Source organism: Monopterus albus, unplaced genomic scaffold (genome assembly GCF_001952655.1).
Source record: "Monopterus albus unplaced genomic scaffold, M_albus_1.0 scaffold124.1, whole genome shotgun sequence".
NCBI lineage: Eukaryota > Metazoa > Chordata > Actinopteri > Synbranchiformes > Synbranchidae > Monopterus > Monopterus albus.
This window is the reverse complement of record NW_018128004.1, coordinates 288043-303501: the sequence shown is the minus strand read 5'-3', so window position 1 is coordinate 303501 and position 15459 is coordinate 288043. Positions and strand designations below refer to the sequence as shown.

The following is a 15459-nucleotide window of genomic DNA, read 5'->3' as shown; positions in this document are numbered from 1 at the left end:
GAGGTGTTCCCAGGCCAGCCGAGAGACATAGTCCCTCCAGCGTGTCCTGGGTCTTCCCTGGGGCCTCCTTCCGGTGGGACATGCCCAGAACACCTCCCTAGGAAGGCGCCCAGGAGGGATCCGAAACAGATGCCCAAGTCATCTCCCACATGTAACTTCCCACATAGAAAAAAGAAGTACAGGGCTCTACTCCTTGGTCAGCAATGGTACATAGTTAGGGTATGTGGAGGAAGTCACTGCACTTTGATGCGTTTAGCCAGTGGGATTGGGTCTGATCTCTGCTAATAGAAATGTCAGCAAACACATTCCCAGTGATGCTTAGAAGGGTGATGTATATAGCTTGATATATCTAGATTATTACCAGTGGCTTGGTTTGGTCCTTCGTGCCACTGTTCTTGCAGAAAAGGAGAATCCCACTCTGTCTTCAGTCACTGGGGATACACCCTGAGTCCAAGAGTTCCTTGAAGAGCGAGTATAGCTGTGTTGGTGTCTCCTTCATACTTTCTTTGTTCCTAAATAAAGTTAAACCAGCTCAAATCCATCACTGTCTGCCCAGTTGAGGTTTTTCTGTATTTAAATCTTGGCAAAGTTTTTTTTGTTGTTGTTTGGTGGAGCAGCGCTGAAACATCATCACACAACCCCACCCCTGTTTAGGTGCAGTACTACCTGAGAGGAGAGTCTTACAGGGAGGGGATTGTTATTGCAAGTTTTTTGACCCATTACTGGGGCAATGGCTGGCTTGGCATTTGGATGTGTCACATGCTGGAGGACCTGGACACCAAGGTGCCACTGATGCTCTAAGATTCCCTGAAGTTCAGCCTGGGGTTGAATGATGCCCAATTACTGTGTTGCTATGAGGAGGAGACATTGCACTTGGTGACATTGGCTGGGTTCCCTCGTTTGTCTTGAGATGGTGTTAGGAAATAGCCAGTGGTAGCCATGGTAAGCAGAAAATGCTAAGCATTAGGACTATGCACACCATGCAACACTACTGCACTAGACACATTACACACACACTCACACACCCTCCACCAACTCACACACATCACCTCCCATAAATAAAACCCCTCTGAATTTAGTTGGCTCCTGCCACAGACTCGTAGACCTGTCATTGTGTCCTTACCTGCCTTGTAATGGAGTCACGGCTCTTGCACTGAACCATAAGAACGGCTCATGTTGCTTGTATTTCCCTGCTCTTGCTGAGTCTGCACTATGACAGCAGAGAGGGAGCAACATCTGCATGCTTTCACATGCAGGTACATCACTTATGACTGACAATCAGTGTTTTTGGCCAAGTATGTTTAAACACACAAATCTGACTCCAGTCCAGAGGCTCTTAATGTGCTTTTGATGAAAGCAAGAAAAGAAAAATATGTGTAATCAAATATAAAAGAAAATAAGAAAAAAATCTGTTTATAAATATATAAACATACACATTGTGGTAGAAGAGCTTTCAGATTGATATGTATTGTACAATGGTTATATTTACAAATTATTGCACTGGGGTGATTGCTGTGTGCTGTCATACAGACACACATGGATTAGCTGCTAATAAGGAAAAGAAATCATCTTTTTGTATGATTGTTATAGCTTACAGTGTTCTGTAGGGCCATCTATTGGAAAGAATTTCAAACAGTTTGAAACTTGTCTGGTCTTCTCTCAACCTGTGCAGTGTACAGGTCCTCAATTTCTTAAGATGTGAGAGGAATAGATACCAGGTGGTGAGCAGCAAGGGTTTTTTTTGTTGTAGCTGACAAGCTTTTTTGTTTGTCTCAAAATAGGGTATCAGCTCAGGTTTATTTACAAGGCTGTTCATTACAGTCCCACTGTGACAGTCGCATTATGAAACAATATATGAAAAGCTGTATCTTCTAAAATGATCCACACATACTCATATGTTCAATGAAAGTACTTTTGGTTGCTTTAACGTTGTCTTCCGTTCATGCTGGCCTCTTTTAGACAGAGATTCTGCTATATTCACATTAAGCTGGTCCTTCTTTGTTGCATCTTTTCCTACTTACAGTACACTGAAGTAAAATAAAATGCTGCCCCTGTGTTCTTTTTAGATATTAGAGACACAACATTTCACATGACGTCCAGCATGACAATAATGCATATAACAGACATATCGGAAATACAAAGGATACTGGTAACACTGTTGCTTTCAAATCATCTGTGACAGCTGAAAAGAGTAGATGTGCTCTTGCTCACCCTGCACATGTACGACATGCTTCAGACTGAAAGTTGTTGTGCATAGTGTACAACATGTTAATGATTATGGTCAGAGAGGCCAAGGCAGAATGGTTGCGTCCATTTTATTACCTCTTATGGTGGTATAATGGAGGGTCAACCCTGACTCCCCATATTGGCTTGGTACCTTTTATACAAAATGAATCCCATCATAACCAGGCTGTGTTAATGAGCTGCTGACAGCATAGAGACCCCATGGAATTTCTTCAGGGCCAGTATGGACAAGAGGAACAGTTACAACTTCCATTAATAATTTAATTGTTTTATGGGCATGTGAGTAGTGTTTTCCTAGTAAGTCTTGAAAAAAATCTGAACCTAAGAAATCAAACAGAGGACATGTTGTGAAGAAGCTGCAGAATACAGAAATCTTGTGGCCAATCCAATGTGGCCAGATGGGCATGAAGAGCGGACAAATATACTGTAGATTAAATACTCTACTGTCCTGCTGAGCTCTGTGAGGACTCAGACTCATTTTACTAGATAGATTGTAGCTCCCTCCAGTAACCATGAGCACAAGCTGTTCTTTGGTTTGACTGATGGTTTATTCAAAGCTCAACATAAAGGATAAGGAGAATGATCACCTTTATTGGCCAAGTATGTTACACACAAGGAATTTGTTTCCGGTACAGAACCGAGGCAGCCATCTGCGGCGCCAACTCAACCAATGGCTCTAACCATCGGGGGCAACAGGGGTGTTTAGTGTCTTGCCCAAGGACACTTCGACATGTGGACTGCAGGCACCTAGATTCGAACCTTCAACCTTCCGGTTGGGAGATGACTGCTCTACCCACCGCACCACTGTCACTTATAATTGTCCCATCATTAGAACTACACAATAGAAATAAATGTAGAAAAATTAGGAAACTATAAGCATCTTCACTGTTGACAGTAACAACATAAATGGTATATAGTGCCCACTGACTATTGTCTACATGCTTATTTAATGCTGGAAAGTCAAACTGACTTAGCTAACATTGAATGCACCTCATTGGCTGCTTGTTACAAAAAGGGAATAAATGTACTTATCTTCGTAACTCTCCTCAGCCTTTCTTGAGTCTGTGAGATTGTTGTCAGTTGTAACTTGCAGAGTAAAATGTAATACCTTAAACTTTTTTGAAAGCTTCAATATACACTTAACAATAACAGTAACCTGCTTCCCTCGCTTTTCTTTTTTGTCCATGCAAACAGCGTCATCACAGACACAAAATATGAACAAACTTGATGTCAGCTACTGTACATAGATTTTTGCAGCTCTATAAAGATGAGTCTCCCATCTGCTTGTATTTATATTCACAGCCACTTTGTATTCACAGCCTACAACATCTTTACAGGCTTGACATCAAAATGAATTAACCTCAAATGCCTTCTTTGTTGTTCTAGTAAGAAACGGTGTTTACCATATTGAAAATTTATATACCATTGAACTCACTCTGTTAACTGTGTGAACTGTGAGTGTTTGCTATTAATGCTTATATTGTTAAAGCTTGGTTTAAACCTGGAGTTATCTACAGCTTTTTTGCCATTTGCCAAAGTCTTGTGTTTTGTATCTCTTAGGTCTGACTAACTGTATGTTAAAGCCAGCAGCAGAAGACATTTGAAAATTTGTCATTTTGGCAACCCCATGAGCACTGATGAATATTCACAGTACATTAGTACAGCAAATAATGTGGTTGTCTATAATCTTGTCATGTACAGCAGCAGTTGATACCAGTCTCACACACACACGTTGTGTTTTCATTCCTTGTAGGGACTTTACATTGACTTACATTCATTTCCTGTAGACCTAATCTTAACCATAATCACTACTTGCCTAACAGCTAACCCTGACCCTAACATCTTTCCTAAGACCTAAACCATGTTGCCACTCTACAATTCAGTGATTTCCTTGTGGAGACTAGCTTCTGGTCTCCACAAGGATGGCCAAGTCCCCACAGTGCAAGTGTGTTAACAGGTTTCAGTCCTCATGATGTAAGTAATACAAAGGCACACACACACACACACACACACACACACACACACACACACACGACAAAGTCTATACGTGTTAAGCTAATATTTCATCAAGAAAAGGGTTATGTTTCCTGTTTTAGTGCTCTGTTGTCGTGCCACAAGTTTGATCTGCACATTTCTGCTTTTTTCCCCAGAACATATAAAACAATAGAGAGAAAAAAGCATTTTCCAATGTTGTGGTCTCATTTTTCAACAGCCATTATTTCATTCTATCAGCATTGATTTCAAAAGGACAGGAGGAGGAAATTAGGTTACGCTTACAAGCTTTAAATACATTTCCCCTTTTATTACATATTTCCTAGGGCTGACATGCACACTATTCATCAAGAATGAAATGTATGGTCATTGGTTTAGAATGGCACAGCGGCAGTGATCTATTTATTATATACTGATATTGATCAGTTGCAGAGTAATGGATGGAGAGATGTGGAGGCTGTGCTGCAGAAGGGAGAGATGGGTGTGTTGCAAACTGAGGGAAATCAGTGCAACTGCAGTGTTAGTGTAAAGCAATAACAAGACAGTACAACAGAAAAAGCCCTGCAAGGAGTTATTTTGACCCAGGGGAGATTTAGAGTTTAATCTGCGTGTGTGCATATGGCAGATATAGTTAAGGCTTTCTGCATGGCCCTCATACTGTATGTCCATCAGCCCTGAAAGAGTATTGCCTGTAGTGCAGGGGCCCTCCGAGCATGTTCTGGCAAGCTGTGAAACCAGTGGAAATCCTTTCATACAGTTCCTCCTACTGCTCTTCTCTATGGATTCTCATCAATTGCTTTTCCCTTTATCCATTGCTGCCAGATTTTCTTTATCTCTATGTAATCAATCAAAGCAATTCTTTTCTGAGTTGCATAGTTGCTTTAAAACCCAGTCTTCTGCTGTATCTCTCAGCCTTTGTCCTAATTCCTGCCCACAGTCCTTCACACCATGATTCCCTACAGTGTCTAACCCTCCTCGCATCTCCTGGAACACCAACAGTAATATTCAGTGCAGGCTAAATAACTAGCATGTTATGTAATCCACTATATGTCATGTTTTCTAAAATACTTTGCCTGGGTGCAAGCGTAATTGCCAACCCTCTCAGTCTTCCTGGAAGACTCCCGTTTTTCACTGCCCTCTCCCAATTTCCTCCCTTGGTCAAAATTTTCTCTCATTTTTCCTGATTTGTGACAAATTTCACACCTTACCCCCCTTTCGTTATCACAACCTGTTCTTGGTGTTGTGCATCTTAAGAGTATTGTTTCCACCTGAACAATAATACAGCTACACCTTCTTGGCTTGTATGCTGTTCATATGTCCTCCCATGCCAAGTGAGAAATGAAGACCGGAGACAACTTAGCCTTCTTTGATATTAACTCATTAGACTGACATGTTTGAAATTGCACTTGTTTTTCTAAGATACTGTATCTCAGGCTGTTCATCATCTGTTTTACAAATGGGTGGTTGATTGTGTTTTCAGAATGTTCTTTTACATCTTTATTTATTTGTTCTTTGTTGTTATTTATGGGCTATTATGCATTAGCTTTGCTGGTCTACTTGAGACTGAATTTAGTTATATCATCAAACTCATTTTATTTCATGGGCCATCCATGAAATAAAATGAGTTTGCCACCTTCTTGCTAAAAGAGGCAAATTATTTTGTATTCTCTGTATTCACTGAGAATTAGGAGTTGAATTACAAGTATTTTACATAAAAAATACCGTTGCAGTGTACCTATTATTTTGTTATTTTCATTCTTTTAAAATCTTCAGAAGCAATGTCTTCGAAGCTCAATTGTTTTATGGGGGAGGACCCCAACTTTGATTTTGAAATTATCCCTATTTTTCTAGGTCTCAAGGTTGGCAAGTATGGGTGCAAGTGAGGTCCAGCTCTGCATATTCAGTTGGTCCTGTACCTTTCAGTCCTGCTACATATGAGTTCTCCAACTTCCCCACATCCTGTAAACAGGTTCCAATGCTTCAGGCACTGGTCATCAGAGAGCCACTTTCAATCTGTTTTCTCCACTGCTCTTCCTTCACACCTAGATCACTGCTCACTTTGCTGCCTGTACACCCACCCAACTAGTCTTGTGAAATTCTCCCCACAGCCAAACTATCCTCTCACCTCTCTCTCCACACCGCATCTTTGTCCTGCTGTGGTGTGCCCTCCTCCACCGTGCCCCTGGCAGACTCTGTGCTGGAGCGGTGGTTGCTATGTAACTGCAAATCAGCCATTTAAGCAGTAGCACTCTAATGGATTTGCAGACAGTAAACAGAGACTACAGACTGCATCGTTACCTGCATCTCTGAAATAAATGACTGTCCACACACTGACACACACACACACAGAGGGAACATTTTGTTTCTGTACCAAAGACAGTCCTGTTTCTCTGTGCTTTAGATAATGAAGGTGTTCACTCTGGTGCTGATTATGTTTGTCAATGATTTACTTTCTCATGTCCATGCCTTTTCTTTTCCCCTTTCCAGAACTGCATTCAGCTGAACCAGTATACGCTGAAGAGTGAGATTGGAAAGGTGAGTCCATGGATTTCGATCATTTGCCTCTGTTCACTTTCAAGTGGTTCTGGAAGATCAAGGAATATTACTCAGTTTAATTTTAATTAAACATCTTAGAGATTAAAGATTAACATCTTTAATTAAACATCTGCAAGCCACATCATCAACATTGCAGATGTTTAATTAAAATTAAACATCTGCAATTTTAATTTAATTTTATAGCTGCAACATGTGTCACCACTATAGCTGATAGCACACCAAGTCAGTTCAAGGTTTGAAAGAAGTGCATGAAGATAAACACTTTTGTGTTTTGGTACATGGGATAATTTAGTGTGGCAGCAACAGAGGTTGAAAATAAAACTGGCAAATTGAACAGTGTGAAGTGCACTCATCAAGGCCTGGCCATATTCATACTTATGGTCAAATTTTAAAAGGTGCTATGAAAAATTTCTATAAGAAAACATGGAAAATGTTAGGTTACGTTTGAAACAATTCACACTCTTACAGATAAGTCTGTCTGCCCATAAGATAAAAGAAAACATCTTCTAAGGACAAATAAATCTTGAGTCAATTTGAACAGCCACCTGGCACTTTGGGCTTTCTAAGACAGATAATATTTCTCAATTTATATCATTTATGTGAATATGTGATTTGCTTTTCAAGCAGTTATGGTATTTGTTTGCACTTAACAGCAAAGAAACAAAGGATGATAAACACACATCCTGTGGCAGTATGTGTGTGGGAGGAGCCATTATGTGCTGTCAAAGAATAAAAATGTTGTTTCTGAATGGAAACAGTGTCATCCTCAAAAAATTATGTTAATATGGGGCTGAAATATGTTTTCAGAGTGATGATTAGGAATCTTAACAGTTTAGATATATAATGTATGTGAAATTGCATAAGAAACTCCCTATTATATAATGACAATTTTATATTAGTTCTGACATATTAGATATTTAATATTTTTACTTGCCGAGTCATGAAATAAAAGTGGCAGTAAAAATTGTGAATGTTTTTTAAGAAATAATGTTATAACTTGACTTTTGAAAAGGGTTATTTCAAAATGAAATGTTTAGAAAGAAATAATGATGCCCATTAAGGCTCAGCTATAAAAATTGAATACTGAAATAACATTTCATAATAATTAGTTAATAATTTCATCAATTATTTTAGAAATTGCTGGTTTATTTATGCAGCTTATTCATATGATACATGATAAATGTCATATGGGACATTATGCAGTGTGGAGCTGAATGACAAAGTTCGCATATAGGATAGAACCATCAATGAATAAAGTGTTGCTGCATGTACTGATCTCTTTGTTGTTGTACTGCAGGGCTCCTACGGTGTGGTCAAACTTGCCTACAATGAGGATGATGACAAACATTATGTAAGCCAAAGCAATCTTTTTGTATTTCAGTTTTTTTTATTAGCAACTGGCATGCAGGCCCTCTGCCACATAGCCACAGCTATCCTTTGAGTGTTTATCCAGTCTCATAACAGTCCTCTTGTCTGGACAGAGGAGCTTTACAGGGATTCACCAGTACTATTGATGTTTTTCTCACTTCAACCTTGTTGCTTAGCTGCGTTCCATCCCCTCAAATTGCATCATTTGCCTTGGAAGACACTTGGAAATGAAAGTGACTTCTAGTGCCTCATAAGGTGCATCCAGACTGTCAGCTGCCTTCAGGTGGCTGCTCTGGGGTTCGTTCACAGTGGAGGATCTTGATAGTATAAGCTATTATTTCTCTGAAGCTTCTTCCGGTTCTTTTAAACCAAGAACTCTCAATGAGACGAAGTAGACTGCTTTAGATTTTATAAAAAATAACCGTGGATCACAGAGGATCACAGGTAAAATTTACATTACACGTCCAGACCTTTCTCACTCTCTACCTGCGCGCAGGCAGCAGAAAGGCTCAAGAAGCCTGGACCAAAAAGCCTATATAATCTTAATCATTTTTGGGCTAGCCCATGCTACACGGGGTGTCAAAACATGAGGAAAAGTCAAGGTGCGTGACTGTTGTTTTCGTGGTATCTAGAACAATTTGACATGACATTACACATTAAGACAAATATTAAGACTAGCATTACAGTTGACACTAACAGCTCTTTGCCTGTAACCTTGACGTGCCTGCAGTCTGCACTGCAAGCACAGTTAACAGCCTGAGCTAGTCAATCTGTCTCCACTAACATTTCTAGACAACAAATCTCTGAATATCTATCTAACTAGGAAATAACATAACAATAGAAACTGACATAAGGTTATCTGAGGCATTTTCATGAAGGCCATTTGTACTGGTAACAGTTCAACAACCTCAGCCACTTTAAATGTAAGCTTTATGTTTTTTATAAAACTAAGCATCCCTGTACAGTAACAGCAGTGAAAGTGTTTGGATGAGTCACAGTGTAGACTTATGCTGCCAAATCTGGATGGGTTCAAGATGTAATTTTGAACTTGTGCCAGTGTGAGCTTCGAATTAAACACAGTCAAATAATAAAATGGGAGCTTATAAATGAGTTGATGCAGAATACTAAACAGAAGTTTATGTAAGGAGCCAGACAGGGCTTATAAGATGCGTGAGACATTATAAGAAGGGAGTGCTGGTATAAAATGTACCTCTGGAGTAAAACAAACAAAATTAAGCAGCATGCAGAACTGGCCAGCAGTATGCAACCCTGTTACATTTATATATTACAAATGATTGACTGCAAATATGCTTATAAAAAAACTTAATGCATCCCAGACTGGATTTATATAGGGTTATTATTATATTATATATTATTATATAAGGTTGACAATGAATGTACAGTATCAGCAAAATGTTCACAAAAAATATATTTTGTTTTTCAGTTTTGGCTGAATATAGAATATTAAATATCAGTAATTAAAGTTGACAGCAACTAGAAGAACGAGAATGTATTTACACTGTTAACATTTGACAAACACCAAAACAGTATTCTACCAACTGTAAAGATGAAGTTGATTTATTTTGGAAGGAGCTCTCTAAGTTACCTGATAACCCTGATTATATTGTCAGGGCTGCAATGTTTTTGGAGCTTGACCCATACTAGAGACTGGTATGAGTCATCCACCTGTTTTATGCACATTTTTAGTTTGGACATTAACAAATGTAGTGGAAACACCACAAAAAAGTCAAACCAACGCAAAAAGATTTTACAATCGACTGAGATCAAAATGTATGTACACTGATAGATACAAAATATGGCAAGTGGTTTTAGGTGGTCTCCTGCTCGTTTGAATGGTGCTCTTTTATTGATATCATCTCGCTGCACCCTTTTTATGGAATGTGATTAAACAATCTATTTAACCTGATGCTCTCAACTCATATTTGCATAAAACAAGTGGATGGAAACACACATGAATTAGCATAGATTTTGCTGATTTTCTGGAAATTTGGTTGAAAATTTTGTTTTATTTAGATGAAAACCTGACTGAAGTCCACTGCTTTGATGTCATCCCAGCAACAAGTACATGACATAAATCTAGCTGTTCCCAGAGCAGAACAAAATGTACCTTAAGACTAATGACATGAGCAAAAATAGTAGTTGGAGACAGTGTTACAGTATGAGAGAATCCAGGAACCAATGGACCATCTGAAGCCTGAGATTCTTGAAGATGATAATGGATCAAGAGATATACCAATCCATACATTTTTACCTCCTCAATCTGTCCTGTCTCCACTTTTTCCTGTGTGTGCATCAGTGTAGCAAGTTTTCCTGTTTGCCAAGCATGTGTCTACATTTAGATTCTGTTTTCTGTCTTTGATACTGGCTTTGTGTGGAAGTGTTCTTGTGTTTGATACTGACAGGACAGACTGCAGGTTATTGCAGGCTGGCTCAAATGACAGCAACACAAGAGGGGGAGATGAGTAATGACAGCAGGATAGAGTGATTCTATGTCCTGGCAATTAGAGTTGGTTTCACACAGAAGTGATTAGATTTTTGAATGCAGAGCATCTGAACTATGAGCCCACATGCAATATGCACAGATCTCTCTCTCTCTCTCTCTCTTACAAACACACACAAACAGATATTATACACAGGAAAGATATTAAACACTACTCCTATAGCCTCTATGTAACCTGTATCTTTGTTTATGGCCCACTAGGATTGGCTGCATCCCACCCCCGAGTTATTTCCTGTTTCTTTTACGTTTTTTTGTTTGTTTGTTTCTTTAAAGTTATAGATTTCCTGTGGAAGAGTTTAACTGACTTAGATGAGATGTAATGTGTATCGCGAGACAGAGCGCAGGATATTCAACATGGCGGCGGTGCACAGTCACTATGCTAGCTATTTTTCGGACTTTATAACCAACAATTATTATTACATAAGCAATCTATCGACACCACAACCTGCTACCAACAACAGAAACGGACTTTTCACATACTGGAGGAATTATTGGACCTAGAAGCATTCATTGACCAATACTAAACTCACTGGAGAAGGGGTACAACCAATACAACCCAGCAAGACACCCCAAACCCAAACAAGCAAAAAATTACTTATTCTACAGATACAAGCAATCTACAAACAACAGAAATTGGGTCAGTGTTCTTGCATCTATCAATAAAAAAAAACTAGGATGAAGTCAAAGAACTCCGGTCAAGTCTTGAATTTGCCCACAACTACATCGAAAAGTTAGAACAGTCAAACAGCTCTCTCCAAACATCCATCAAAACCCTCAGCAACAAAATGGACTCCGTCATGAAAGAAAACAGAATAATGAAAGAAACGATACTGGACATTCAAACCAGAAACATGCGTGACAACCTGATCTTTTCCGGCATTCCAGAACAATCACCCAAAAACCCCGAAGCACTGGTTAACAGTATCCGGTAGAATTTTGAGTTGGTTTTTCATGAAGTACTTAATAAGATCACCTTTTACCGTGTACACCGCCTTGGTCCACATTCCAACAAAACACCCCAGCCAATAATAGCAAAACTGTAACACTACAAACACAAAGAACTAATTAAAAGTAAAGGAAAGGAACTGAAAGGCACAAACTTTGGACTCAATGATCAATTCCCACGTGAAATAAACGAATGATAGAAAATCCTCTACCCCATCATGAAACAACACAGGCGGAACAACAAACATGCAAATATCACTGTGGACAAATTATACATTAAAGGACAGCTCTAGGGGCTCAGTCATGAATGAAATGATATTAAACATGAAACATGTGCGATAACCTGATTTCTTTTTCGGTATTCCAGAACAATCACCCAACAACCGCAAAGCACCAATTAAGGACTTTATGAAGAATCTGCTTAAAGTCCCACCTGACACATTCAACAAGATCACCTTCCACTGTGTCCACCATCTTGGATCACGTTCAAACAAAACACTTTGACCCATAATAGCCAAACTGGAACATTACAAACATGAACTCATCAAAGGCAAAGGAAAAGAACTGAAAGGCACACATTACAGACTCAGTGTGAAATAAAATGATGTAAAATTCTCTATTCCATTATGAAACAACAGATGAGCAGGCATCAATTTGAACAAATTATACATTTACTGAGACTCTAATGTCCAAGGCTCTTCTGATCTCCCACATTACATCTAATAACCAGTGACTGCTGTATCATATATTACATGACACCCGACCCGCATTCTCACCACATAAATCCAAACACATACAAGTATCTCACACAGTCTCCTGCAAACATCTTGGCCTGAATGCTAAACAGAAATAATGCCAAATAATAATCACCTGGATCCAACAGATCCTGCGCCAAATTTTAAAAACACTTCTGGCAGATATTATCACTGCTATTTCTTAAAGTTACCACAGAAATTAAAGCCGCCTCCACAGTGCCAACACATACTGTATGAATACAGCTGTTATGACACTCCTGCTAAAACCCAATAAAGACCCAGCCCATCCTGCCAGTTACCACCCCCTGTCACTTATCAACACAGATTTAAAAATTATCACCAAAGCACTAGCCACTAGAATAGAGACTGTTACTCCAATGATAATCCACCCAGACCAAACTGTTATGTTTCTAACACAGGGCTAGGAACTAGTCAAGAAGCAGTGTGTTTCATAGGTTAGTACAAACCCAGCGCTGGAGATGACTCACTCAGTGTAATAGCATCATTGGGGACAAACCAGGCAGGAACAAGAGACACAGGTGAGTGGCAGACACAGGACTGAAGGAGACCCTGGATGCGGTGCAGAACTCAGGCGAGAGCTCTCTTTTCTTTCGGCCATTTGAATGTGGCAAGAGCAACTTAAGCAAATCAAATTCAAATTTTATTTGTATAGCGCCAAATCACAACAAAATTCATCTCAGGACACTTTTACAAAGTAATGTCTAGAGTCTAGACCATACTATTATCACTATTATTATAGAGAAAAACCCAACAAATCCCCTTTAAGCATGCACTTGGCAACAGCAGGGAGGAAAAACTCCCTTTAACGGAAGAAACCTCCGACAGACCCCGGCTCTTGGTGGGTGGCCTTCTACCTCGACCAGTTGGGGTGAGTGATGAAAATCAAAGAAAAGCAACAAGACACAACAACAAACAAGAAACACAGTTAGTGACACGTAATGGTGGAGTGGAGTGGAGTGGAGTGGAGTGTTAAGTTTAGTCGTAAAGGTAGAGAGGGTGTTTGCCTCCCGAACAGAGACTGGTAGCTGGTTTCATAGGAGAGGAGTTTGATAGCCATTCTACTTTTGTGGACTCTAGGAAGTAAACCTGTACTCTTGAGAGCAAAGTGCTCTGTTAGGATGATAAGGCTCTATGAGGTCTTTAAGATACAACGGAGCCTTGCCATTAAGGGCTTTGTATGTTACTAGAAGGATTTTAAAATCTATTCTGAATTGAAAAGAAACCTGGGGTTGTTCTTATTTTCCTCTGTCAGTGATGAATAATATTTGGTTCTGGCACTAGAAAGGGCTTTTTTATATGTTAATAAACTATCTTTCCAGGCTAAGAAAAACCCTTCTGACTTACTGGAGTGCCACCTGATGCCTGCTTTAGGTAGTGGAGCTGTGAGCTGTATCATGGGGCCTCCTCTGTTTCACTGCCTTCTTTTTCAGAGGGGTAACAGTACAAATGTTCTACGCAGGGAGGCAGCAGTAATATCAACAGGATTATTGACTTGTGTGGGAGTAAAGTTAAGGTGGCCGCCCTCCATTGTGTTGGCACATGGCACTGAAGTAAATAATAATAGAATTATTTCCTTAAATTTGGTAACAGCATTGTCAGAAAGATACAGTATCTACTGTAGTGGAATTGTTTCCCACATTGTGTATAATCCATTAATGAAAATTTAAAAGTTATTAGAAAATGGTCAGACAGAAGAGGGTTTTTGGGGAAAACTATTAAGTGTTCAGTTTTGATGCCATACATCAGAACAAGATCAAGGGTGTGATATTTACGGTTATTTACAGTTTGAGAAAAGCCAATTGAGTCTAATAATGAACTGAATGCACTGTGGAGTATCATGAATAGGGTAATCATTGGGAGTATGGTTAATGGACCAGTGTGTGACTGAGGCAAAGGAGGATGATTAGCAACAGGTAAAAACAATGAATGCTGATTGGGACCAAAATAAAACCAAAATAAAAGCATGAAAACAGGAAGCAAAGCCAAATCATAACACAAACAGGCTTCATCAAAAGTAGACATGCTTTGGATAACACCCGCAGACTATTTAACTTAATCAGTGTTGCACAACAAAAACAAATCCAACACCATAATGTATCATTAGATGCAGAAAAAGCATTCAACAAAGCTAACTGGTCATTTCGCTTCAGCACACTACAAAGGTTTGGTTTTGGAGAGTCTTTCATCCACGGGATTAAAACATTATATACATCACCTAGAGCTACTATAACCACAAATGGGATAACCTCACATAGTTTTGCACTTCACCGGGGAACCAGACAAGGATGCCCACTCTCACCATCTCTATTTGCCATTTTCATTGAACCTCTAGCAGCAGCAATATGACAGAATAATAACATCAAAGGAACACAAGATACTAACTCACAACATAAAATGAGTCTTTATGCAGATGAGCTATTATTATATTTGCAGGGTCCCTACAGTTCACTACGAGAAACTTTCTCCATTATTAACACGTTCTCCAGGATTTCTAACTACACAATAAACTGGAATAAATCCACCATATTGCCACTCTTTGAAGATGCCTGGGATTCTGCAGCTCAAGACCGCCCCCTCCTACTCCACACTGGAAACATTAAATATTTAGGTATCAGTATTTCCCCCAGAACATTTTAACCTCAACTACACCCCTCTGTTAAAAAAGACAGAAGATGATGCTGGAGATGAAGGAAGTAACTCCCAAGAAAGATGGGCAGGTTGGACTTGGCTAAAACCTCCACCTTCCATCTATTTTATTTATTTATTATATTTACTATTATTATCATTATTATTATTAGCACTACTACCTCTATTATTGATGTTTGTCATTTTGTCCTTTTCTTCTTCTTCTTCTTCTTATTATTATTATAACTGATGGGAGTACTAACAGTGTTGCTGTTATTTTGATGATGATGATGATGATGATGATGATGATGATGATGATGATTATTATTATTATTATTATTACTGGGCAGCACGGTGGCACAGTGGTTAGCGCCGTTGCCTCACAGCGAGAAGGTTCCAGGTTCGGGCCCCACCTGGGACCTTTCTGTGTGG

At 39.3% G+C, this 15459-nt stretch overlaps 1 protein-coding gene across 2 annotated transcripts in view; it reads left to right on the top strand.

Annotated features, from left to right (window-relative positions):
• The window catches only part of camkk1a (calcium/calmodulin-dependent protein kinase kinase 1, alpha a), a 119306-nt gene that overhangs the window by 36638 nt on the left and 67209 nt on the right, over positions 1-15459 (top strand). For both annotated transcript variants that reach the window (XM_020612378.1, XM_020612377.1), the window contains exons 3-4: positions 6724-6771; positions 8090-8143. In XM_020612378.1, the coding sequence (XP_020468034.1) occupies positions 6724-6771; positions 8090-8143 (102 nt within the window). The remainder of the gene's footprint in view (positions 1-6723; positions 6772-8089; positions 8144-15459) is intronic.